The sequence below is a fragment of the Alligator mississippiensis genome, chromosome 2 (genome assembly GCF_030867095.1).
Source record: "Alligator mississippiensis isolate rAllMis1 chromosome 2, rAllMis1, whole genome shotgun sequence".
Taxonomy (NCBI): Eukaryota; Metazoa; Chordata; order Crocodylia; family Alligatoridae; genus Alligator; species Alligator mississippiensis.
The window spans coordinates 290,168,744-290,195,655 of record NC_081825.1 but is presented as its reverse complement, the minus strand read 5'-3'; the positions used below and the strand labels follow the sequence as shown (position 1 = coordinate 290,195,655).

Genomic DNA, 26,912 nt, shown 5'->3' with positions numbered 1-26,912 from the left:
ATATTGGACTACAGAATCTCTGTATCTGTAATTAAAAATAATATTCATTCAATACATAATAACTCAAAAAGGCCTCACTGTAAAATCTCCTGCAGATGACATCTCCTGGGACATGAGCCATAAATATCCAGTAGAGACCTTTGGGCGTAGCTGCCATAAATGCAAAATGTTAACATCTGGACTTCCTACTCTTGATCAGTCCTTATGCACTGCTGTAATAAGAATGGTGGGTGTTTTTCATAAACATAAAATGACACCAGACCCTTGTCAGCACCCTGTGAAAAACTGTGATTAAGTCAAGTCATAAGCACGAATATCTACCATATCTCTCATTCAAATAATGCTGAAAGTTTGACTGCAGCTTGTAAATATGGCATTGTCAATATATCTTACTGTTTTGAAAACCTGTACAACAGATATATATAATAATAAATGAACTCACCAATGGCATAATGAAACTAGGCAAAACAAAACAGGTAGGATGTTAGGGTAATAAACATGGGCACCATCTTAGACACGGTATCTTAACATCTAAAATTGCTTTTAATTTGAGTTTGTACATAAGCTGATTTTAGGATGTGGTGCCTATTTTAAGGCCCTCACTCATCAGAGGATCACAAACAGGAGGGTCTCTGCCTATGCAAAGCCCCTTAACATCATGGTCTTTCTTCCAAGTGCTGGGATGTGATTCTAACGCGTCTCCCCTGATATCAGAAATCATTAGTGCTTTTAGAAGAAGCTTTTCTTCTTGTTATGTTTAATAACCAAATTCTAAGTCTTTTATTTGCTGAAAAAATTACTTATGTTTGAATAAGTTCACTTCTGGGGTGTGATCCAAAACACCTGAGCCAAAAGCCAGTGGAATCAATTGAGTTTGGCTTGGGTCCTCTTTTTGGAATAGCGGCTTTAATAATACGCCTCATATACATTTATATAGTGAAAATTCATGAGGTGTAAAAGTAATAATGGTGTACTTATCCTACCTAGTGCATTAATCTGTGCTTTTCCCCTCTCTCTTAGCGTGTCAATCTTGATCTTTAACACTTCCCGGCAGTGTTTTGTTGTGGTGAAGCAGTTCCGCCCAGGTAATCTTTTTCTTTTTTTTTAAATCTTTACTTTTGCTCTCAAATGAAACAAACTATCGAGGATTTAGCCATTAAAAGTTGTTGGTTCTATTGATACGTGTGATAAAATCATTGTTTCATATCTACTCCATTTTATTTTGGCCCCACTATTCAGTAGATCAGACTTCTTAAGCACAAGAACTGTGCTGCCAGATGAAACCAGTGATTCAGCTAGCCCAGTATTCTGCCCTTGGCTTTAGCCATGGCCAAGCATCTCAGGGGATGGGGGACTAGCAAATATCCCTATACCAAGCAATTACAGAATAAGTTGCCTATATGGGAAGTTTCTTCCTAACCTCTTGTGATTATCAGACCACTTATGCCTTGCAACATGAGGTTTTACAATCCTGATTTTTAAAAATCTTATATAGAGCAAGGCTGTATATACTTGGAAATTGAAAGCAAGAGTCACACTTAGGGGGAATATTGATACAAGTTGCATAAATATGTGGGAAGGTTTGTTTTATTCTGTGACACAAAGTAATAGCGGATTATTGGCTTTCTTCATTACAGAATGTATATTTCTAGTCTGAGAGGCAATCTATTTAAATTAATGTCAACCTTTTTGTATCAGTTGTTATAACTACTGGCAATATTTACTTTTTTGGAGGGTAAAAATAAAATGTATAATTCTGAGCATATTGTTTTATTTATCCATTTATTCATTTATTTATTTATTTTTAAGATGTCTAAAAGATTTTTTACTCTTGTTGCTAAGAGACTGTTTCAAGACCATTTCGCTAGAAACTTTCTGGTGCAGCGTCTTACCATCCTCCCTTGCTGATAGAGATTGACAAGCTGTTCAGTGTAAGGCAGCCCTATTACAATTTCGAACTCATTCAGCACACTCTTGCCAATTCTAAGAAACAGAGTTTATTTATATGCGTATTTAAAATCCTATGTCTTTTATTTGCCAACCAAATACAAACTGCTTGTACGGCTGTTGCTCTCGTTGAGACGTTCATAGGCAGCTTTAACTGCAAACATCCTTGTATGTCACCTTTTTTTTCAAATGACAGAGTATGAAATGTACTCATGAGCTGAGGGCATAAAGTTCAGTTCTCCATATGAGCCTTTTAATATGCAAGGCAGAGATGGACACATTTTATCTTTGAATCAGGAGCAATGTACGATAAAATTAGTTTTGCCATTATGAATGTCAGAGATGTGGGGTTGTTTTTTTTCAGAATACGTTTATTATATCAAGAGAAGAACAATAAGCCAAGTCGATATAAAAATAGGCTGTCCCTAGTCAAATAAAGCAGAGAAAACTAAATAAGTTGAATTCTATACATTATCTAGCCAAGCAGAGACCACAGCTATGCGGCCCCCCGGGAGGGTCAGTTTCTGCTTAGTGTAGGGATCCCAAAAAGCCTGTTTGTTTTGGTGCTATAATCTCAGAGACTGGAGAGGGTCTTGAATGTGGTCAGGAAGTTGAGTGAATGGTCAGTCAAACATTCAATGACAGCTACTGTCCACTGCCACGCCATCCAGAGCATTTATTCCGTTCAGATCCATTGCCCCTTGCCTGGTGGCACACAGCAATGCATAAATTAAGGGCTGAGAATCTCTGCATTCCCTTGTCAGACTGCCGACAGAAAGGGGATACGGCACATCACATTTAATTACTAAGAGTGTCCATTGTGCGTGTGGCTTGACAGATGAACTAGCCCCTTCTCAGATGGACCAGCAAGTCCGGCCAGTTGACCCTTCTGGTAAAACAAAGATAAGAAAGACTCCTGCAGTCATTTCCACGATGGCTCTCTGAAGACGCCTCCGTGGAGTAAAGTCAAAGCGTTGTTTGTTTCGGCAGGCGGCCGACCACGCCTTTCCAAATAGAATGAAATAGGAAAGACTCGCATTAGTACCACTAGACATATGCCATAGGATTTTCCAGTGAAGTATAACAGCCTTTTAGTGGGTTGTTTGTTGTTCCAGTGACTCAAAATAAATAGCACCAAAGACTTGACATACAAGCCATGTTCTGCTTCACAAGGTGCCCAGAGAATTGGTGCAAACATGAGAAATGGAAAGCTTAAACAGCAAAACTAGTTTCTTTCCCAGTCTGCTAAATTCCAGGAGTCTCTCCAAATCTGTACTGCTGTCTCCCATTCTTCTGCTTTGGAGACTAAACAAGCCTCTTCATTTCAGTCACCTCGGAGAGCTTGTTTTGGGTAATAGTATCACCTGTTCAGCTGTCTTGCCTTTGGCCCAGCTGCACAGGAAGGAAGTTATTCAGGAGTTTCCACGCTGAAAGTTCAGAAAACATGATTAAATCCTGGATTGTTAATCAAGATTAATCGTGAACTCTCCATATTCTTGGAGCACTATGGCTGTATCAGGGCTGCTGCTCCGGGCCTGTGTGCATCTCAGCATTATCTTCAATAATTGCTCTAATTTAATAAATGAAGTGTCTACTTCTGTCCTAAATGTATTGCCCACCAATACCCAAAAGACTGATTTTCACACCACAATGGCATTAAACAGCAGCCCAATAAATCCTTGCGACTAGTTTCATGCCATTCCTAAATGTTGCAAAAGCAGTAATCAGTGCCTAGTGTCCAAATGGCAGGTCAGACTGGAAAATTTTGGCTTAACCTGTGAAAAGCATTAGGACCTCAGAAGAATATCTCTTATTATACATGTTTCTGGCACACCTTACACATGCCAACTAGGTTGGACCCCTCACAACATGCCTTTTAGCTGCTTTTTGTTTTTTTAAGAAGATGAGAAGGAGATTCTGGTCCTGTTGGTTGCCCACTTATTATAATATACCCTACTAGTTAGAGCCCTCACCCAGGAAGTGGGAGAGCCATATTCAGTACCATCAATACCCTGATGGGGTTCAAACCCACATCTTCTAACTGCCAGGAGAGTGCTGTAATCTGTAGGCTAGTTTAGCAATCTCTAGCCCTCCTTCTGAAGGTGTGCTAGAAGCAGAGTGTGCAAAAATATTATTAAATACAGTGGCAAACTTTTTGTTTGGTATTTTGTAAATTTGTAATAGTGTTTTTCCCTAATATCAAAATATATTAAAAATAAGGGTGTGAAGATGAGAAACTACAAATAAAAGACAAATGGAAATGACATCTGTCGAAATTAGAATGGTTTAAAATTTTTAATAGTGCTACTCTGTGTCTTAGCTCCCAGTCCTGTGAGCTTTAACAAGGCAAAACTATCATTGACATCAATGGGACTTTTGACATAAAGACTGTAGAATCTGGCCCTTAGCATTTCCTTTAGGAGTGTATTACACTGACAGCTGTTTCTAGATTAATGCAAAAGGTCCTTTGCAAATTCCACTCAAGGATCTGTGCAAGGAACTATATGTTCAAAAGAGGATTTTTCAAACAAACATACATGCTTTTCATAACCCTCTCCAAATAACAGCTGAGTTGACAGGCTGAAAGACTCATCATTGTACACTTGGTACATAATGTACAACCCAACTTCCCAGCAAAGATAAATGCGTAGTGGAAAATAAATCCGGATATTGGACAACAAATGGAGTTGTTTTGAGCAGTAGATCTCTGGGTTGACCCAGCTATGCTTACTTTTAGCAATATGTATATGGTTTGCAAATCAATGTATGTAGAAACAATGTTCAGAAAGCCATTTTGAAGTTATTAAATTAAAAATTCAAGGCTATTTCAGTTTTGCCAAATAGTATAATTGTTTTTCCCATTACTGCCTCTCCATTGCTACTACCTAAATGCAGTTTCAGATCTAAACATTATCTAGTATGTGTGTACCTTCATGAGCACACGTTTTCCAAAAAGTGTTAAAAGTCACATGCAGCAGTTGCTTGTGGGGTTAGTTACTATGGCCTATCACTTTTTTGTTCCAGTAAGAAAATGAATGCATTCAAAAGCATCATTTGTGAGTGCAAGTTATAGTATGCAAAAATTCTGTCAATGTGATTTGTGTGTGAACATCAGTGGAAGCACCTTTTTAAATGTGTTCATCTCTGAGTTATGATGCTATTTGCTGCCCTTGTTCCATTTTGCATGGCCAAATTATTTTTGAAAGGTACCACTAATGTTTTTTTGCCATTTGAAGAGAAAAAAGAAGGCTTTTCCAAATCCATTTATACTTCTTTTTCTTCTACATTCTTTAGCTGTTTACATGTGTGAAATGGAAAGACACCAACCTCAAGACTTTCAACATAAAGACCAGGAGTGCTGGTACCCTGTAGCAAATCCCATACCTGCTGCTTCAGGGGTAACCTATGAGCTTTGTGCTGGCATAGTAGACCACCCAGAACTGTCTTTGGAAGAAATAGCTTGTAAAGAAGTCCTGGAGGAGTGTGGCTATGATGTTCCCATTTCACACCTGAAGAGAATCACTTCATACAGGTAAATAGCAGCCAAGATGATGTTTTGTAGTTTGTCATTTTTAATTCATTTGATTAATACAGTTTACAATCTCTTTCCTGGTCTAATTAATGACAATCTCTTTCATTGGCATTTATACCCTTCAGACCCTTGTGAATATCTTTTGTTTTTTTCATTTTTATAGGACAACTTTTGAAATCCCTTAAGTAGATTATTTTCCAAATCATTAATTAGACCAGATATTGTAAACTGGTATTAATGGGGTAGAATTTGGACTTGGAGCTATCAGACTAGTGAGATCTATTCGCTAATCTAATAGCCCCAATGGAATTGGTGGAAACAACATTGTTGGGGGTGTTTAACATGAGAGATGATAAAGTGGTGGGAATCATAAGAAATAATTGTGTTGATTGATGTTAAGGAGGAAAAACAGACTGAACTCCTGGATTTGGCCTTTTCCATATTTAATTTCTATTATTCTAATTCATAATAGGAGTTGAACAGTCTGGGTTCTAATTTTGTAGCAAGAAGGTTTGTACCACTGTTTTTGCAGGATCAGGGCCTTCATTGAAGTTTTTATTAAATCCATGTTGGGAATTCTTGCTATCTCAGTAACAAAGAGTTTTACATTCAATCTTTAGCACCACTTAAAAAAACAATATAGCAATAAGAGGAGAATACACTTATGCTTATTGGAATGAAAAACCTCACAAATTAAATAATTTCATATGGAAATGTGCTTCTGGATTTAATGCCATTATATCTCCCACACAGGCTGTAGCACCATTAAAGGCATCTGTTACCATTATCCAAAATATATGTACACATTTACCAAGAAGGCTGCAGAGTTTAGGTGGGGGTTGTTGGTTTTTTTTTTTTTTCTTCATTTTTGTTTGACAACTCTATTGAACTCAGCCCTGTCATTGGTTTTTAATTTGGGAATTGAATACAAATCCACAGCTGTCAATCCTGGCAAATGCTATTTCCTGCTGGATTAACAAGCAGTGCTTCTGTTGAGGTGGGGGGTGGTAAATCACAGGAGTTGTCTCTTGCAGTTCCTTGAAGATGGATTAGGGGTTTTCTCTTCAGAAGAAAAAGAAAAAGCCCTTTCTAGACTTCTGAACAAAAGTTGTTCAGAGCATTTAGTGTTTGTGTGATGCTGAGAGGCTGCAGCCCCACAGATATAAAAATGGTTATGTTATTTCTGGTATAAACTCCCAACTGGCTTGACATTCATGATTCATACCTGTTTGAAACATACGTTCTCTGATGGCAGACTTATTTTAATAGTAGAGACTATTTATTCATTGAGTTGCCTAGTTTTTCCTTGCAGCGTGACTCCCAAATCAAGATCAAGGGTTAACCCATGCCTAATGGCCACATTGAACTAAGCCCATCAATTAAGGCACCCCAGCTTCTGTAGCCAATGGCACACAAGGGAGTGACATGGCTAGTATCACGTCTGGTTACCTTTGACTCCCCAGCCCGAGTGATCATGGATTTATATAAATTTGGGTCACCTGGGAGGAGCCTTTGGCATGAATTCAAAGCAGGGCTTGAACTCACTCCTCTGAAGTCATTTGGTCACTGCGCTCCTGACTTCTAAATAAAAGATGTCAAATTCAGCTTTTGTGATGTGACTTTACAGAATGTGATTGATCTTTAAGTCCTGATCCTGCAGTTTAATGCATGCAGGCACAGTTTTCTGCCTGTGCAGAACTTCCTTGAGGTCAGTCAGTATCCAGACAAGTGAAGTGACTCCTCTCCATAGATCAAGTGTAGATTCAAGGCCTTAACAGTGAGATTTTGCTGTAAATTTCTTTTATTTTGGATTGGCCATTGCTAGTTTGTTGTTTTAAAGGAAATACCAGCTTATTTATGTGGCCTGTCCCTGGATTCTTTATACTGTGGCATCTGTGTGGAAAAGAAGGATTTGATTCCAAATCCTGTGATCTTGCTCCCTTGCTAGGAGCATCTTCAGCTCCTCTTTGGGAGAAGGGTAGTTGCATCACTCGTGACTGTCCTGTTTGTTCTCCTTCATGCCAAAGGATGAGGACCCAGCAGGGCCATGCAGCTGCACGTGCTATCAAGGCAGAAAATAGAGGAGGGCTCTAGCTTCTGTTGGGGTTATCAAAGTCTGCTCAAGAGCGAAAGGACATTACCAAGCTAGGAGTGCCTAAAGAACAGAAAGTTTGTTCAGATGCTTGTGAAGACTTAGAGGGGACTTGGTCACAGCCTATAAATATACTAGGGACGTATATCAGGGCCTGGGGGAGCATCTGTTCACCATGGCACCCCAGAGGAAGACAAGAAACAATGGACACAAACTGATTGAAGATTGCTTCAGATAGGACATAAGGAAAAACTTTTTCACAGTTCGAGTGCTGAGGAATTGGAACAAACTTCCCCCCCCTGAGGTGGCACAGTCACCTACCCTGGTGGTCTTCAAAAAACATCTTGACTCCCACCTTGCTGGGATCATCTGACCCCAGAATTCTTTCCTGCCCACGTGCAGTGGGGCTGGACCCGATGATCTTATAAGGTCCCTTCCAGCCCCTAACATCCATGAATCTATAAACACTGTCTGAAGTGTGTCCATGTTAACACTAATACAAAGCACTGACGTAAGACATTACAATGGCTCCTGTGAGTCACATCAGTAATTTTTGGATTAACATAAACTATGTTATCCAGATTTGTTATTACGATCCATCAACTCCACGAGTCACATCATAGTGGCTCCATTAACAATCCAATAGGTGAGGTAGGTGTTTCCTATTCTACACGTTGTACGGCCAGTCCTTTCTTCAGTGTTCTTTGGATGTATCATGGTACATAAGCACGGCATGCGCCTGTAGAATTAGTTTGAACCAAGGGAGAAGGACCTGGACATAGAGGAAACAAGATCAATCTAAATTTTCTTCTCTTGGGTGGTTTGAATCAAGTACATAATGAAAACAGCGAATATTGTTTGCATTTGGTTTTGTGAGCAAAGCCAAGAAATTCTTATGGTATCAACATTGGGACCTCATAGTTTATTAATGACCAGAGAGTGACTGTGTAACAGTGACACCTCCTGATAGATAATATGACAACTATTGTGGTTGTGGCTGTGGCTCACCTGATAGTGCTGGTAGGGCAGCAGCATGGTGCGGGGTTCTTCTTACTCCCCTGCTGAGGTTCCCTGTACCTCCCTGCAGGAAGAAAGGGAATGAGAGGGAAGGGTTGGAGAGTGGGCAGAGCTGTAACTTTGCCCTTTCCCTTCTCACAAGCTGACCAGTGCAGTTTATGTGGCACAGAAGAGAAAGTAAATAGCTGTTCCAGCAGTCTAGGAGCAAGGGTACTCTGGGCAGTTAGTAATAAATCAACCTATGCTTGGGGCAGCAGGCTGGATCTGGCCCACAAACCCAGGGGGTGTCAGTGGCAGGGGTGGAAAGGAGCTTTACCTACACCATGCCACAGCAGGGTAGTGGGGGCTTTGCCCATGCAGTGCCATGCCTAGCCTATGCAGAGCTTCCCCCTAGCCATGGCCAGGTGGCAAGGAGAAGCAGTGGCAACAGCCAAGTCCTAGCATTTGCTCACTTCAGACTTGAGCTAGGTCATTCCAGCTGACCACTAGTCGATACCTGTACCTTAATACTATTATAGGAGGGGCATTATTGTTATTTTCATCATAAAGGCCTGTTTTCAGTTGCCCATAGCTTTTCCACACACAAATTATTGGGCCAGAAATGTTCTATGCTGTGTGGGGGAGAGATTGTTTAGTTTTAATTTTTGGATGGTGGGGAAAGGAAGAAGAAGAATGGACATTTCAGGCAAAAAACAATTCAGTTGTTTCTAAGACTGAGAAGCTAGTGAAAAAATCCTGTTTTGCCCATGGTGAAAACATTCTGGTGCCATTTTTCTCTCTTTGAGAAGCTCCATTGACCCCAAGTTCTGGAGCCAGGTCACAAATTTGGTATGCATTTGAAGTAACCTTTGTGTCAGGGATGTACCATGGTGCTCTGAACAGATTCAGACAGATTGAAAACCTGTAAAAACCATAGCTCCTTTATCCCATGCAGACTGGGTAAAGCTTTACAGCTGAGAACTCGGACAATTCTCCCCAAATGCAATTCTCCCCAGTTCTCCCCACCTGAAGCTGAATACATCTTTCACAACAACTGCAAGTGTGGGTTGTAGCATGCCCTACTGGGCCTGGATACTAAAACAGTCTTTCTTGTGTTCTCAATGGCTGCTAGCACCAAGGCAGTAGGGAGGATGCTACCTGATTTTGAATGCAAAGGGACCAACAAGTGCATCTGAGAGGGGATGGGAGATGGATCTAATGAGAAGTTGGCTTGGACAGGGAGAAGTAGACTCACCCTAATAGAGCTGGGGACTGGCTGTCACTTGGAGCCAGGAAGACCAGCAGAGGTATCATGGGGACACTGGGTGCTCCTAGGATTGCATATAGACTGTGATCAGATGAGGAGCTAGAGGAGGAAACTGAGACTCACTAGACAAAGAGATTGGGAGTAGAGGTTGGGAACCACGGGGTGGGCAAGGAGGAGTGATTTATCTGACAAGGATATGAGTTACATGGAGAGAATTTGGGAAGTCTGGAAAAAGAGTCTAGAAGAAATCAAATGAAGAGTCCAGGGAAGAAGAGTGGAAGCCAATGGACACAAATGAGTAGCATGATGGATACAGGGTATCCAGCATGAGCCAATTGGAACCAGTTACTATACTGTGCAGAAGTTCATGTAATCTAACACAGATCTATCACAACTGTGACCTCTAAATGAAGCAGACCTCTATCAGACACCTTGACCAAATGCCCCATTCCTCTTTAGGTCACTAAGTGTTACTTCTGCATTTTAGGCATTTAAATGTAGATACATAAGTGACATTTAAGATCACTGATGTGTGTTTTAGATAGTTCTCCCCATTATGCAACGTGTCTTGGCCTTCTGACCATGCTCAGAAGGAATCTGCTGTGGCCACTTAGGCTCTCTTGTGATGTTGTTCTCCCTGCAGAGGCAGGTAACTCCATGTCAGTCCCGTAAGAATAGAAATACCTTGAGTAGCCAGAAGATAAGGGCACTCCCACCCTTCAGCCCATTAACCTTGGGGGTAGAGCACTTGTCCAGGAACTGGGAGAGCTGGGTTCTAGGCCACTCTCACTACGAGATGGACTGAATGGACTTCCCAGTTTCCAGTAAAGAGCATTAACCACCAGGTGATCAGATAAGCAGGTCTGAGAGTAGCCTTCACCCTTTCTTGTGAAGCTGGCCTGGAAAAAGAGCAAGCCAGAGATAGCCTGGCTGTGGCTCAGCCAGATGAACACTACCCTTGGAATGGAGGGTCCCCTGGACACTGGTCCCTATTCCCTGTCCTTAGAAGCAGTTCCTTAAACAAAAAGCATTGCCCACAGCTCCATGCCTGCTGCCTCTCAGACCAGAAGCAGTGTAGCTGCATCTGCATGGCACCAAGGCTGTGCTAATCAGCCATGCTCCTCAGTAATTCTAACATGTCCTTCATGCCATGCAGCTGCTCTGCTTCCAGCTCAGGAGCTGGCATTCATGGACCTGTATAGCACGTCTGAGGACAGCTGTGGTGGGCATGTTATATTTGCAGGCTAGACATGGCCAGAGTGGTAACCTTATCATGAACTAGACATATGGGGAAAAAGCAAATTGGACAAGGACCAGATTACTTAGAGAGACTGTAGAATCTCCATTACTGCAAGTTTTTAAGGTAAGACAAACATTTGTATGGTGTGGTTTAGACGGGATATGTGAGACACATGAATGTACACATAATCTAAAGATAGTTTTTGTGGAATCTGTTAATGACAATGAATGCATGGCTTTACTATATGTTCTCTATGTACTCCTTCCTTATCTGCCTGGCAGCACTTTTCCACACTGCTGGCTGGAGTCATTTTATTTCAGGATGCCCTTGGACACATATAACATGATGTTCCTTCCTTGAGCAGGGGGTTGAACTAGAAGATGTCTTGGGCACTGACAGATACACAGGCCCCCAGTGTAACTCACAGTGTTTTACATAAAGCGCCATGAGTTAGAGCAACCTTCCTCCCCAACCCAACAGACATTTGCCTGTTAGGTCAGGGGTGGGGGATCGAGCCTATCTTCAGGAGCCTGAAGAGCCTGCCTGCAGCCTCTTTTCCAGCCTTGCCTGCCCCACTGCCCCCCAGATCTGGGTCTGTCTGCAGGAAGGGAGAGGGCAGGGGGAGTGAGCTGCAGGCTGGGGTTTGCCCGGCATGAGCTGGAGGGTGGGCTGGTGGAGGGTTGCAGCACGGAGGGGGGTGGGGTGCTCCAATCCACCTGCCCCCCCCCCCCCCCCAGCTCAATCCAGACAAACCCCAGCCCGCAACCTGCTCCCCTTCTTCCCTCCCCACTCCCTTCCTGGAGACAGCCCTGGGGTGGGGCTGGGCTGATCACACCAAAAAATGAATCCTAGGGACCCCAAATTCCCTAAGACGCTCTAAAGTGAAGCGATCTTCCTCTGATCCCTCATTTGACAAGGGTTAATTTGTCGCACAATCTGCCACTGTAAAAGCACTGTGCAGCCATGCACATGAGTCACGGCACAGCTGTAGAGTGCTTTCAGGGGGCCGATCACACAACAAATATGACTTATGTCTGTGCCCCTTGTGATTCCCTCCAGTCCTATTTTTGTATGATTCTACATTTTAATCTGGTGGAAAGCAGTACAAGAGCACGATCAGAAGCTCCAAGAACTTTTACAAGCAGTAGGAGCTATTAGACTCAAAAGTTAAGCAAGCAAAAATATCATTTTTATTGAATGGAAATGGCATACCTGAGAGAGAACCACTAACACAGCAACGGTCACAGGTTGTTCATTGTTCTGTTAGTGATCAGGTGTCTTGGGTTTCCCCTTTAACAGCTGTTGACAGATTCCCTCCCTGTCACAAGGAGAAGACAGTTCTCATTTGAAGTCAAGATAGCTGTAAGCTAGCTAGCTTTTGGGGTAGAAATACTCCTGGTGCTTTGTTGCTGACATGTTTTATTACACCACAGAAGAAAAATAATAGATTTTTTATTTCTTGCTGATTGCAAGGTTTCTCTAAGCTCATAGCACTTCCACGCATTCTAACATTTTCAGTATTCATCAAAAATATTTATAGAATGCTTTAGCTTCAAATAATGCAGCCAAAGACCAAGATAAAAAATACTCTGAGTTGCCAGTTCAGCCCCTTTTCCCTTTCCTCCCTTTTGTATTCTGTCAGAGAATGTAATAAATTGTATATAGTGGCTACAGTAGAAGGTATGCAAAATTAAAAATTAAGGCAGGTTATTTAGGGGCCTTGTTTTAATTTTTTACAAGTTTGAATATTTTGGCCTGGGTGCTTTACAACAAGCAGAAGCTATAAAAGAAAGAACACAGTCCTTATCCTATAGAGCCAAGATTGTGCACTGTAATATTTTCAAAACCATTATTCCTTCTACACATTAACCTTTGAATACAATCCATTTTTACCTCGCTGCACTGTGTTTAATAGCTGTAGTACAATCAAGTGTATTATAATTAGAAAGATCACCTGCTAGTACACCTGTTTGTGGACAGTATAATGTAATATAATTTTGTGTTAATTGCTTCTATTCTGGGGTTTTTTCTGCACCTGCTGCTTAACATTAGAACTGTATAAAGGTCTTAAGAAATTACAGTGGGAACTGCATGTAATTGTTCATCAGCTTACCCGTCGCATGTCTGAATAGATTTGGAATGCAGTAAAGAAACCATAGAGACACTGTTTTTACTTGTAAACAAGGCATTATACATTCTCATGTACCAGATTTTGCATCTAAATATGTTATATTTTATACACGAGTATGTTCCATTTAAAGAACTTCATCTTTAACTACATATAATTAAAGTACAAAAGCAGGCAAGTAAAACTTTGAATACTTATAACATTAAAAAGATTTAATGTTTAAGGAAAAAAAGTCAGAAGTTCAGCTTTTAAATATTGGTATATAGATTTCTATGGAAAACCTCATCTTGGAAAATGGTCAATTCATGTTTATGGTGCATTACTTAAATGGCTCAGCAGGGAACAATTTGTTATATTATGATCATGTTATAATTGTTAGATACTTGTATGATTTTAATTTTAAAAAAATGTATGGGATTGCCGTACTAAGTTTGCATAACTAAATAGACAAAGGTTAGGAAACAGGAAAGCTAACCTGGAACACAGATTCTGGATTCTGATTCTTTGGCCTTATGCACACACCCCCCCCACCCATATATAAATGGGGGGTGTACATATATGGCCAAAGAATCAGAAAATATATATGTGTGTGTATACGTATGTATATATGTTTTAAATGATCACATACTGTTGCATACATTCTGAAGTATGATAAATATAACACTTGTGAAGCAAGTTATGGTTATGAACTTAAGCTCAGCAAGTCTTGTAATGAAGAGTGCCAGTTCTCAGAGGAATGTTCTGCAGCACTGTTGCACGTCCTGTATATTTCATGGTACATTTAACAGGTATTAAGGCTTAAATTGTGGCTTACCCACAAGCAAGAAGCAGCACATTAATTGCACTGTTCCAAGAACAGACTGGAGTACCCGTCTAAACAATCGTGTTTTCCCCCCTGTTCTGAGATGGAATTATATGTCCCACCCTGTGAGCTCATGTCCAATTCTGTTGTGTGGGGGAGAGCAAGAGGAACATAATGGCTGTGCACAGGCCACATCACCAACTATGCTAGGACCTGGTCTATGCTGATCTGGTATAGGGGAGTGCCTGCGTACTCTCTTGACTGCAAAAGCTGGGCCATGACTTGGCCCTAGTAAGCTATCATCTTTATTTCTAGTGAAACACAGCAATGGAAACTACAGCATTCATGTGATGCGGTTGAATTAACTCTAATATGGAAACCATTATTTTTTCATACCCTGATTTTAATGCTTTTAAGTTTGTTTTATGTTACTAAAAGTGACAGAGATTTCTCTTTCTGATTTTCTCTGAAACAAAACAAGAAAAAAGTCAGTGCTAGTAGTACGAAAGATCCAACAGGTTCTTTGTCTGGAAAGTAGTTGGCTTGTGAGCTATTCAAGTACTGTGCCTGGACCAGCTGATTTTGTAAGTGCTATCATTTTAAATTGAAGCAGTTGTGAACTCCACAGGAAGATATTGATCCCCTGGTAGGAGAATGCAGTTTCCATTGAAGTCAGCAGGTGCAGTATCTCACTCCTTGGCTGACTTTGTTCTATAGTGAAGAGGAGGATTTCTTATATACCCTAAAGGAATCAGGCACTCAAATCCCACTGAAGTGGTGACTGTGCCTAATTCCCTTCAACACCTTTGAAAATCACAGTCTGAGCTACTAAGGGCAAAATCTAGATTGATCTCTTAAGACCCTCCAATTTAGATATTGTAATTTATGAAAATAGGCACCTAGCCAGGGGTGGTTCAAAGAAAATTGAGTTAGACACCTAGGCATACTCTGCAGTCAGTGGAGAGAAATCAGGCCCTTGCAAAGGGCAAGACAGATTCCAGTGGCTGAGAGAGGAGCCAGCTGTGCTAGCAGATTAGAAATGCTCAACAAGGACATGTCTGAACATCATCTCCTTGCTGGAGACCAGGTGCCTAATCCTGGGCTGCACATCTTCATCCACTCAAGATTCAGTGGTGAGTCCTCTTCTGAGGGCAGGCTTCTAATAGAGCAGAGAGATGGCAACCATCTTTTACATCATAACTTACTGGTTAGCACTCTTAGCTAGCAAGTGAGAGGCCTGAGTCTTTTCCCAGTCTGAAGAGATTCAAACCCATATCTCCTGGTTATAAGATAGTGTTCTAATCACCAGACCATGGACTAGTCTGGGTTGGGACATCCTCCAGCCTCTCTGTTGAAGGTGGGCTATTTTGCAGGCAACAACGCAAGTCATGGGTAACAGGAGAGCAAACAAAAGGTAGTACAACCCAGTGGCTTAGTAGTTAGGGCACTCAGGTGGGAGGGCGGAGTCATGCATTCCACTTCCTGCTTCTGGATTGTTTGAGCATTTGATAGAGATAATACTGAGAGTAAGAACAGGCATCCAGGATTTCCCTGCCCCGCAGGACCACCAAGCTAGCATCAGGCTTCCTCTTGCTTGCTCTTTCTTGCCTAGGTCAATCCAAGGATTTAGGCGAAGCATAGGCACCACTCCACCTTCATTCTGGATCACAGCAGAGCTTGAGGAGTGAGGCACCTATCTGCACATGAGCACAAGCCTGCACTTGGCCACTTAGAGAACTTTGCAGTCCTAACTCAGGTGCCTGAGCAGCTTTATGGATGGCGTGTCAGAGTCATTTCTGCCTATGTCCCAAATAGGTACCCAGTTGACCTATCTGGACTCTTGACCTAAATGATAGAACTTTAATAAGAGGCATTGACAAGATTAAATGGTGTGGATGAAAGGTGGTCAGAAGTTATTTTGAAGACATGCTGGGATGACTTGTCTCCAGTATCTGCTGATTGCTGGTTCTTCTCTTGAGCTATAAATTCTAAAAACATTATGGGTAAGATCTCCAAGCTGTTTCTAAGAGCAGTGAAAGGGTTAATAACCAGTAACCCAGAAAGTGTCTCTCTCTACAAGCTAGAAATAAGACAAGTAGAAAGTGACTTACCTGTAATCAACTTTTAAACAGAAATAAGTAAATGAAAATAGTTGAAAATCTGCTTCCTTGTTTTTATCATTTTTTGTCTCTAGAGCTATTCACTTCTTTAGGCTGTGAAGGAAGAGCCCACAAATGGCAATGTGGCTTTCTCAGGCTTCACTCTGATTTACTGATGTACACAACCTGTGCACCTAGTCTCGTTATATACAGTATATGTAGGTTTTCATCCCGATTCCTAGGAAGAAGTACTTTATCTGTGCACTTGTCATTCATTTCAAGGAACTACCTTTATTTTCATCCCCAAGATACCTGTGTTCCACTCAGATTTGGTGTCCTCTCATCGTGTGTGTGTGTTTGCATTGAAGTAGTTATGAGATGAAGATCAGAAATTAGTTTGCACCAAAAGAATAAATTTCCAAGCATTTTAGATTCCCACAGGATAAATTTTTCTCTTTTTATTTTAGCTCTGCCTCATGTGGCAAAGCACATTGGGGGCTGGGAGGTTCAGAGATATGCCATGCAGTAGTTAGTAATAAATATAGGCCTTATCTCTGTTCTTGGGAGGCTTGTTTCGCCATCACAGAGAAAGCAATTTCATTTGAAATCTGGAACAATATAGAAAGGAAAAAAACAGAGATGAAAATATACACAATACCACAGACTTATATGAACAGCAAATAAAATAGGAAAGAAAGAAAAAGTTCATAGGGCAGGTCTGTCCAGCTGGTAGCACGTGAGCCATATGTGGTCCCCAAGGGATTCATTTGCAGCCTCCAGGCTCCCACATGGCCACTGCTCACCGCATTGCTCCAGCTGCAGCAGTCAAGGTCTCCTGGCTCCCCCCCCCCTCCCAGTTTCCACTCCCTGCCCCTCCTAGGAGGTGGAGCAGGAAGCACAGTGCAGCATGTGGTGCCAGGGCAGCACTGAGGGTGAGGCTGGGGCTCCCACTCACCCAGTGCAGCGAAGTAGAGGTAGATGCCCACATGTATGGTGCTGCAGAGGGGTGCCTACACAGCATGCAGTGGTGCCACCTGTGCAGGATAGAGCTCCCACTGTTGTTACCTCTGGGGTATGTGGCCCTCAGCCACATAGAAGTTGGACAGCCCTGTCACGGGGAGTAAGGCATGGGTGGGCAAAATACAGCCTGCCAGGTGATTTCATCTGGCCCATGGGTGGGTGCCTACCAATTCACTGTATCCAGCCTGGTCCCTGCCCCTGCTGCGCTCAATGAGGTTGAGCCCTGCTGATTTCCACGGGAGCAGCGCATGCTGAGCTATCACCCTCACCTGCGGGATGGCCTTGACCCTGCAGGTAGGGAAGCAGCAGTGGTGGGCAAGGGAGCAACGGCAGCCAGTGGGCGGGAAGCGGTAGTGCACGGCAGCAGGCAGGAAGGTAGGGAAATGGCGGCAGCAGGTAGGGGCAGGGTAAGTGGTGGCAGAGGCGACAGGCAGACAGAAGGTGGGGCGGCAGCAGGCAGGTGGGGGTAGTAGTGGCAGTGGGCAGGTGGGAGTGCATGAAGCAGCAGCTGGGCAGGAGTGCAGGGCCTGCACCAATGCCCAGGAGCCAGGGCCAGTGGGGAACCAGGGCAGGGCAGCAAGAGTGCATATCCTGGGGTAGCGGGGCTGCAGGGACTGCCTGGCTCCATTGCGCTGGGTTCCACAGGGCTCGTATGTAGTTCCTGAGTGCTCCACCTGAGCTGCATGCCTCCGGAGGGAGCCCTGCATGCTGGAGCAGGCAGCCCAGCCCCATTCACTGCCACTTACAGGTCATGGGGAATGGTGGGGAGCTCTGCACTATGGAGCTGGGTTGGCTCCACCCCTCTTCCTTCCAGCCCAGCCAAGCCCCATGACCTGCACCGCCAGCTTCATTGTGCGGGGCTCCCTCCAGTGGCCCAGGCATGTGACCCCCATGAAATGGAGCCGGCAGCCCAGCCACATGCAGTCCTGGTGCTCACCAGGACCATGCACCACTGGGGGGCCCCAACGGCTCGCTGCCTGCTGTTGGTGCTGGTGGCAGGAGCTGTGTGCAATGGGGGGAGGGTGTTTGTAGGGTGGGGGCCCATCACATACCCCACCCCCCTCACCACCATACACATGCACACCCCACAAGCACACCCACAACCCCACGTACACCCCACACCCACACACACCCCAGCCACCCTTCCCCTCCACACACCCCAGCCACCCTTTCCCTCCACACACCCATACCCCCCAGACTCTATACATCCACACACATACCCACATGCTTTCCCACCCCAAATGACTTTTCATTCCATCCAGGAAGAGCACACACCAACTGCTGAAACTTCCTTAGCCTGACGAAGGGTTTTTGAACTCAAAAGCTTGCTTAATAACTATTCTCCAACTATTTGGGTTGGTCTAATAAAAGATATCAAATTCACCCAAGGAACCTTGTCTGCCTATGTCCTTAGACCAACACGGCTACAACCTACACCCGTCCCACCCCATATACACCCACACCAACACATTACTTTGTTCCCTGTTAACCTCAGTTTTAACTTTGTAATTTCCTGTATCTGTGAGCAGCATTGGAGGGTTTTGTGGGCAACATATAGCCCACTAACTGTGGGTTAGAGATAAATGATTAGATCAAAAATAGGAAGCAGGAAAAAATAGGGAATAGATTATATTGTGAAGCAAAATATCCTTCTCTCTCTCGCTCAATGAACCAAATGACCTTTTTCAGACACCAGTGAGACAAATGCATAGTTGGACAACTGAAAGCGTATGACATTATCTAGTCAATTTAATATTATATAGAAGATAATGTAATGTAATGCAAAGCCTCCAAAATCAGCTAGTTCAATTTTGGGTGGGGGGAAGACAGCTGAGTTAGAAAATTAATAGGTTTTAAATGTGCCAGTGGGAGAAAAGAGTAAAATAAACTGCTGTGAAAATCATTTCGAGTCTTCTGTTCTTAAACAGGGTTTATTTCAAGACACACATTAAAATGGAGATAGCAAAGAAATAATAAACAAAATGAACGTGCAGCTGTGTCCTGCCAAAATTTGCATTGCCCCATTGACTTCAGTGGCAAGTTTTGCAAACATACGAATAGCAGGTGATGACCCCAAGTCAATGCAACTCTTGGGTATAAAGCAGGGGCAGTAAACCTGCAGCATACATGCCACCAATAGCATGGGCAGCCTCTGTGTGTGGCACATTTCAGATCAGGGAGGGGACAGGCAGCACATGGAATAGAAAGCAGAGCAGCAGATTAGACAGGGAGCAAAGGGCTGGAAGTAGAGAGCAGAGTGGTGGATCAGACAGGGGAAGGGGGTCAGAGTGGTACTTAATTTGTGGTACATCTGCCAAAAACGTTGGTCCCCTCACAAAAAAAGGAACAAGATTAGCAGATCCAGTGCAAATGACATTTAGAAGTATTTTTAAGTTTGAGAATAATGGACTGGCTTGGTTTATTGAGCTCTGAAGAAAATGCATATTGATTAAGTAGAAGTGGAATGCAAGTAAATAATAATTTGCAATGCAAGCACAGATTGATTTCAATAAGCCATTTCAATTACAGTGGCAAGAAACTGAATCTCTCATTTTTCCCGTCGTTGTACCTCAGAAATTTTCTACTTTAAAGAAAAGATGCATGGTAGGAGAACTCCAGTGATTTCCACAGCTGCAGCTATGTCAAGTGTTAAAGAGGAAGAGACTACTCTGTAAATAAGTCAGAAAATGTTAATAAGGGTCAAATTGACTAGATAATGACTAATGCTGTCACCGTCTAAATACAGATCTACACCAGTTGTGTTACTCAAAAGAAATAATATACTTCAGAAACAGATTAAAAGAGTAGGCAGTGTACTCTAATACTCAGCTGGTTCTCTGTTTTTCCCACTTGTGTTTTGGATGAAACACATCTGTTAGAATTGGTACTAAAATCAAGTTGTGTAAAACAGGTTAGGAAATGGGGAACAGATGATGAGACAGAGAACAGAGCTACCAGCAATAATAATATTGTTATACATTTCTATAATATTCTAACTTTTTTATGGTGTCTGGATATTAACAACTCATATTTTCTGCCCTGAAGATTTTAGAGGCTAAATTACCATGTCTCCATTTATTTAAATTTCTTTAAGTTTCTGTTAACAATAATCAAGAAATCCCAGATTGTGCGCATCTTTATAGTTATTAAAAAAAAGAATTCCTCCAAAAATAAATAAGTGAAGAAAAAGTCTCACTCTATTTTAAGAAAAAGGTAAGAAGATAGAATATCTCCACTTCTTTGATTACAAAAACCAAATGCCCCTTCACCCTGTTAAACATAGGATATACAGAAAATAGAGTTGGAAAAATGAAATGCAAGGATTAAAGTAAGGGTGAATTAAAACCAAGGTGTTATTCCATAGTGAATAAATCCCTTAAGTTACAATTTTGTTCAACTTGCTGGGGAAGGATTGAGAAAGGTTAACAGCACTTTGGGTAGAGGCCAGTGATAGAAAACAAGCTGAGTAACTGTGGTCAGCATGTTTGCAAAATAACTTGCACTTCTCTTAGGACTTAAATGGCTACCCGTGATGGCATCTGAAAGAACCCTCTTTGTTTTTGATCAGTGATTCATCTGCAGAGTTGCTTTTAGCACCATGTGTTATTGCGTGTTAGTACTAAGAAAATATATTGCTTTTTAATGCCAAAAAATATAGTAAAGTGTGTCATCATCACAGCAGAAAGAACATTGATATCACATTAGCATAAAAAATACCATTCCGACTTTTGAGAACTGGTTGCTGGGAGTAGCTTGATGAAAACTGGGTCTCCTTTACTTTTATAATGAGATTAGAACGATTAAGCCAGCCTGGTGGGCCCAGTGTGTAAATCCCGCTGCTTTCAAAAGCCATATTTCCATTGTATCGTCTGCCGGTTGGATCTTTCATTGCAATTGAGATGAGTGGCAGTGTGCCTGACGAGGGAGCGTATTCCTCTGAGCAGCTTCCCAATAGAGGAGGAAGAAGAGAACAAGGAGTGGGAGGACTCTGAAGATGGCATTTAATCTTGTGGCAGTGGCGTGTCAAGTTTGTGGATCATTATCAGGACTGGATGGCTCCTTTATTGACAAAGTGCAGGCAGGCTGGACCCGATGATTTTGTAAGGTCCCTTCCAGCCCCTACCACCTATGAATCTATAAACCTGGCACTAATGGCCACCATGATAAGATACAAATGCTAAGGGTAATGTCCGCACAAACAAGGTCATTAGAGACAGTAGATTCTAACTCAGTGCAACTGAGAAAGGAGGTCAAGTTCTTCAGCAGCCGAGGGAGTGAAAGAGGAGAAGCCCATTAGTCCATTTTCTTGCTACTTCCCTGTTGGTCACTTTTCCTTTGGCCGAGGAGTATATAAAAAGAATTATAAAGGCACAGAGAAAGTACAGTGATGAGTATGAAAGTGATAGAGTCCTTATGTAGCAGCCTTCATCCCAGGCTCCTGGAAAAGGTACTTGACGAAGGTAAATAGGTGTCATTACCTGTCTTTTACAGATGCAGAAACTGAGGTACAGAGAGGTGACTTGCCCATCTTCATACAGCAGTGGTGCTCACCCTGCGGGCCCACGGGCTGGATCCAGCCTGTGTTATCCGGTCTGTGGAGCTCCCCTCCAGTCCAGAACTTTGGCTGTGCGGATGTGGTGGCAGCTAATTCCTGTGGTTATGGGAGACAGGCAGTTAATCCTGCTACTGTTCCCCCGCTACTGGATTTTCAGACCAGCTGGAAGCTCTTTGGGCCATATTACATGGTATGCCAGTTCAGGTAGATACATGGGATCGATCCGGATCTGGATCCAGTGCACAAGTTCCGTCCTTAGGGTCGGTCCACAACTTGATCCAGTGCACAGGGCCAGCCCTGCACACAGGATGGGACCTATGGACCAGCCCCACTACCAGATCCAGCCACAGACTGATCTCATGCACTGGTTCCAGCCCATGGACTGGCCCCACGCTACAGGGAAGAGTTGGTTGAGTACTACTGTCGTACAACAAGACAGTGGCAGAGCAAGAAAAAGAACCCAGCTTGCCAACTCCCAGTTCTGCTTTCATAAAGAAAGAAGATTGTTCTCTTGACTTTAACAACTAGCTAAACGGAACAATTAATATTCATTTTCCAACCAAAAGAATTAGAAGTGTTTTAGGAGATTGAAGAAATAATTATGCATGGCTTTATTCCTGCTATGGGACATGATTTACCTTGGATTAACTGGAAGATTTATTTAACTAGAGATTGGATAAGCAGGGTTATACTCACTAAGATTATATTGAGGCTAATAATTCTTCAGTATTCAGGGCTTGATCCAGAGCTTCAGTGAGCCTTGGGTCAGGCTCTAATGCGTTTGAGAAGTCGCTTGTAATTACATGAAATGCAAGTTGCAGTTGCAATATGAATATTTTCTTGGAAGAGCCCTGTGAGTGGATTATGGACTTATCTTTTATTTTAAAAATGTCTAAATGAAGTAACTGAAGTAGTAGAGGATTAACAAATAAGAAGTCTATGACACGGCAAGTAGTCTATCTGAAGACTATATAATCTAAAATATCCTCAGCTAGATCCACTATAATAAATGTAGCTGGGAGGTTCAATTACTTCAGATATATACAGGCCTAGGGTTCAAGGCTAAAGGGTCAGGCTGAACAGAGTAGTGTCCCATCCAACCATTCCATTCTCATACCAATCCAGTGCATAAATAAAGGATGCCGATAGCGCATGGACCTAATCTTCTTAAAGTACTAAAGCGTGGCATACAAATACCCAGGGAGCTTTGTTTGTGGATTTCTCTGGAATGGAGCCTGATTCAAGGCTTGCTGGCAACTGAAAAATCATTCATTCATGTTAGTGGGACTAGGACTGGGCCCCAGTTCTAAAGAGGAACCCACTTTAAAAGGGGCTAGTATTTCCACATATAGATAATAAAATGGGTTTCACATTATCATAGAATAATATATATGATTACGGCTGACAGAACTTCAAAGATATCAAGTCTGACCCTCTGTCTCAGGCAGGATCTTCGCTGTTTGAATCATCCCACATACATGTTTGTCTAATGCTGGAGATTCAGTGGCGTCTAGGTAAATCTGTTCCAGTACTTAACCACTCTCATAGTAACTTAATCCTTAAATCAAACCTAAATCTCCCTTGCCACTGTTTCAACCATGACTAGGCTTCTGTCCTCTGTGGACACATGCACACAAAAAAGAAACCATGCCCCTTTTGGTATTTGATGACTGATATCAAATCCCCTCTGTCTTCTCTAGGATAAACAATTTAGACTTTTACAAACTTTGCCATATTTTCACGACTTCTAATCACGTTCTTTCCTTTCCTTTGGAGACTCTCCAGTTTGTCCTTTTTTTGTAAAGTGTGGTGCCCACAGTACTGAGGGTCCATTCCCATAACTTGCAATACAGCATCCCTGTTCTCCCCTCTTAGTCTTTTCTGTAAGACTTACACTATTGATTCATATTCAGCTTGTGATCCACCATAACCCCCCGATCCCTTCTGCAATACTGCAAACAAACCAGTTGTTATCCATTTTGTATTTGTGCAATTGCTTATTCTAGCCAAAGGGCTTCAGTGGACAACACAAGTAGAAAGATGACATAAGCCCTTGTACCAGTGTAATATACCTGAATCCAGTGTATTATCCTGGGGAGCAAAAACTCAGAATTAAAGCTATACTGGTGAAGGTGTCCTTTGTCTGCTTCCAAACTGCAGAAGCTGTATACACAATCAGTGTAAATTTTACAGATGTAAAGGTGTCTGTCCAGGTGCTAAGTGTAGTACTTTGTACTCATCCTGTATAAATGTTAACCTCTTTATATTTCAGATAATTTTTCCATTTTATCAAGGTCCTTTTGAATCTTAATCCTGTCCTCTAAAATGTCTGCTACCTCACCCAGATTGGCAGCACCCACTAATTTAAAAAGTGTAGACTTAATTTCAACCTATGGGACATTAATGAAGATACTGAGCAGCACCAGACCCAGGACTAGTCCCTAGAAAACCCCACTTGATAATTTCTCCCCACTTGAGACTGAGCCAGCATGACTTCTCTTAATTGTGCAACCCATTATTCACATACTTTCATACTCAGGAAATCGTTGTGGGAGACCATGTCAGAAGCTTAACTAAAGCTTCAGTGTATTACATCCTTTGCTCCCCTCTATCCTATCACCTTGCACCTGGGGACCCTTAAAATTCATTGATAAAAATAAGTATTTGTCTTACAGGTTTGCTTAGAGACATCTAAGGAGGATCAGGATTCCATTTTTACTCATTTAATGACTTTTTCCCAAAAAAAATTAGGCTTGTTTTTTTTTTTCCAGGTCTGGAGTCGGTGTGACAGGTTCTAAGCAGACCATGTTCTATGCCGAGGTAACGGATCAGATGAAAACTGGAGAAGGGGGTGGCCAGGCTGAAGAAGGAGAGCTGATTGAAGTGATAGAAATACCATTACAGGACTCCATGAAATTTGCTTTCGATGAAAATTTCCCTAAGACAATGGGTGTGATCTTCAGCTTCATGTGGTTCCAAAACCACAGAGCCCAAGAGCAGCTAGAAAAATGAAAAGCAAGTCCTATGATTTATTACCTTGACAAATGCCTTCCCAGATGTTCTGTGGATTAATATGAGCTATGCGTAGTAGAAATGTTGTTGTTGGAGCAGGAACTGTTGACAAACACGAGCGCTCGCAGAGAGAATCTGTCTGGAATTGTAAATGAAACAAGCAGAGTGAAATCCTGCTCCACTGAAATCAATGGCAAAACTCCCATTGACTTCAGCAGGGTCAGGATTTCACTTTAGGTGACAGGTTTTGGTTCCCTGTATAAATCTTGAGTAAATGTTTGAACAAAGGACATCTAGTTTAGTGACAATCCTGTACCAATCCTGATCTCCCAGAGTGCATTAGTGTAGCTGCAGCCCTCACTCACCAGGGGAGCCTGGAGTACTGAGAGCTGCTTTACTGTAATATTTGCTGCTGTCCCTCTAAAGGGTTTCTGGCCAGTAGACTTGTGAAGTCAGAGACATACTTGCCTCATTCCTAACCTTCTGTACTCATCCTCACAGAGAGCTGCTGCATGGTACATAGGTCCAATAAGGCACATATTTCTTAGCATGCAGCAATTTCATCCCGTGGGCTTGTGCCAAGACATTTGCAGACAACCCTCATGATGTGCTTTCTGAGAATGTACCAACTAAAAGATTCATTGTAATATATTCTGTAATGCTGTGCACCAGTGATGATAACAGGTATGAATTAAAGGTCTTAAAACATGTGCGCTGACACTGGAACAAATGCCTCCTTGTTTGCTTGAATGATAATTGATTCCTTCGGGTCAAATGTTGTCCTCTTTGGTAACGTGACCTAGTGGATGTTACACTGGATGGGGACCCAGGAGACGGTTCTTATTCTTTCATTGGTCTCCAGGGTGACTTTGTGTGAGTAACTTCACTTAAACATGTCTCAGGTCTATACCTGTGGAATGGAGTTATTAATACTGACCCACGTTGGTAAAGGAGAGCTACTGATGAAAAGCACTAGATACGAGTATATAAGTTATAAGTACCTTTGTTGTTACATATGCAATTCACATTAAAGCCAATGGGAGCTACCTTCGTGTATCCCTGAGTACAATACATGAGTATGATTATAGAGCCTCTATTCTGTCATCTTCTGAAACAGACCATTTGACATATGAAATAGCTAAATGCCTGAAAGAAAGAGAATTGATCGAATCTGGCCACGTTAATGAATCTGTTAACGTTTATCACTATGGCTATATTATTTGTACTATGAGGATTACTAGAGAATTGGATTCCCAGGAAAGTGATAGTAGGAAGTCACATGCAATACTTCACATGGAGACAACAGACTCAAAGGCAATACAAACAAGGATGGAGTAAGTGGGCAGGGGACTGGACCTGATGATCTCATGAGGTCCCTTCCAGCCCTAACATCTATAAAATTTATGAAACAAGCTCCCTAAAAAGGTTGCTCCTTTTCGGAGCAAAGCACATTTGTCTTTCTTGTATATCTCCTGCAGATAAACAGAGGACTTATGTTTCAAGAGCTGTCATGAGCAGCAGGTGCATTTTCTCTAAGGTCAGATACTTAGGGTTGAGATTTTGTTACTGTTTTTCAGTAGTGTCTAGCACAGTAATTCTCAACCTTTTTAGACTGAAGGCACCCTTTGGAAAATGCCATCTCTTACCTTTCACTCCTTTATTGATTACAGAAAAATTATAGGGCAATTCTTCTGTTGCAAAGAATTCAAAAAGCCCACAACAGGTCAGAGTGTTTTTGACACGACAGATTTCTATTTGAAATCTCTGGGTTTGTCTTGGGAATCACGAGTAGGAGTTTACAGCACACAACAATGTCTATATTGGGGGACAACCCATGGCATCCTGGTTGATAATTGCTGTTGTAGCACAATAAGACCCTGGTTTCAAGTGACATCTTTAGGTCATACTGTAATACCAATAATTATTGTACCCAATATAAAGCCTGGTGTCTTCTGTCACTGACTGATATGTCATCAGAGTGTATACATGACTCTGAAAGTTATAAAATAGCCTGATCTGGGCAGCTTGGAGCTACTGTAATGCTAATAAATACACATACATCTAGAAAGATATTGTAAAATGCATATACAAAATCCCAGAAAGGGCTATGGGCTTCAGCACATATACAATGGTCAGGAAAAATTTAAAATACAAGGTATCAAGAATAGGACTTGTAGGCCCTGAAGTCTTCTTCAGGTTCCTGTGTTCCTATACACAGGAAT

General features: G+C 42.1%; 1 protein-coding gene across 2 annotated transcripts in view; it reads left to right on the top strand.

Moving 5' to 3' along the window:
• Positions 1-25,400, top strand: part of NUDT14 (nudix hydrolase 14) — an 87,347-nt gene extending 61,947 nt beyond the window's left edge. For both annotated transcript variants that reach the window (XM_014598760.3, XM_019480012.2), the window contains 3 exons: positions 1,021-1,085; positions 5,242-5,479; positions 24,450-25,400. In XM_014598760.3, the coding sequence (XP_014454246.1) occupies positions 1,021-1,085; positions 5,242-5,479; positions 24,450-24,690 (544 nt within the window). In that variant the 3' untranslated portion in view covers positions 24,691-25,400. The remainder of the gene's footprint in view (positions 1-1,020; positions 1,086-5,241; positions 5,480-24,449) is intronic.
• The last annotated feature ends 1,512 nt before the right edge of the window (positions 25,401-26,912 follow it).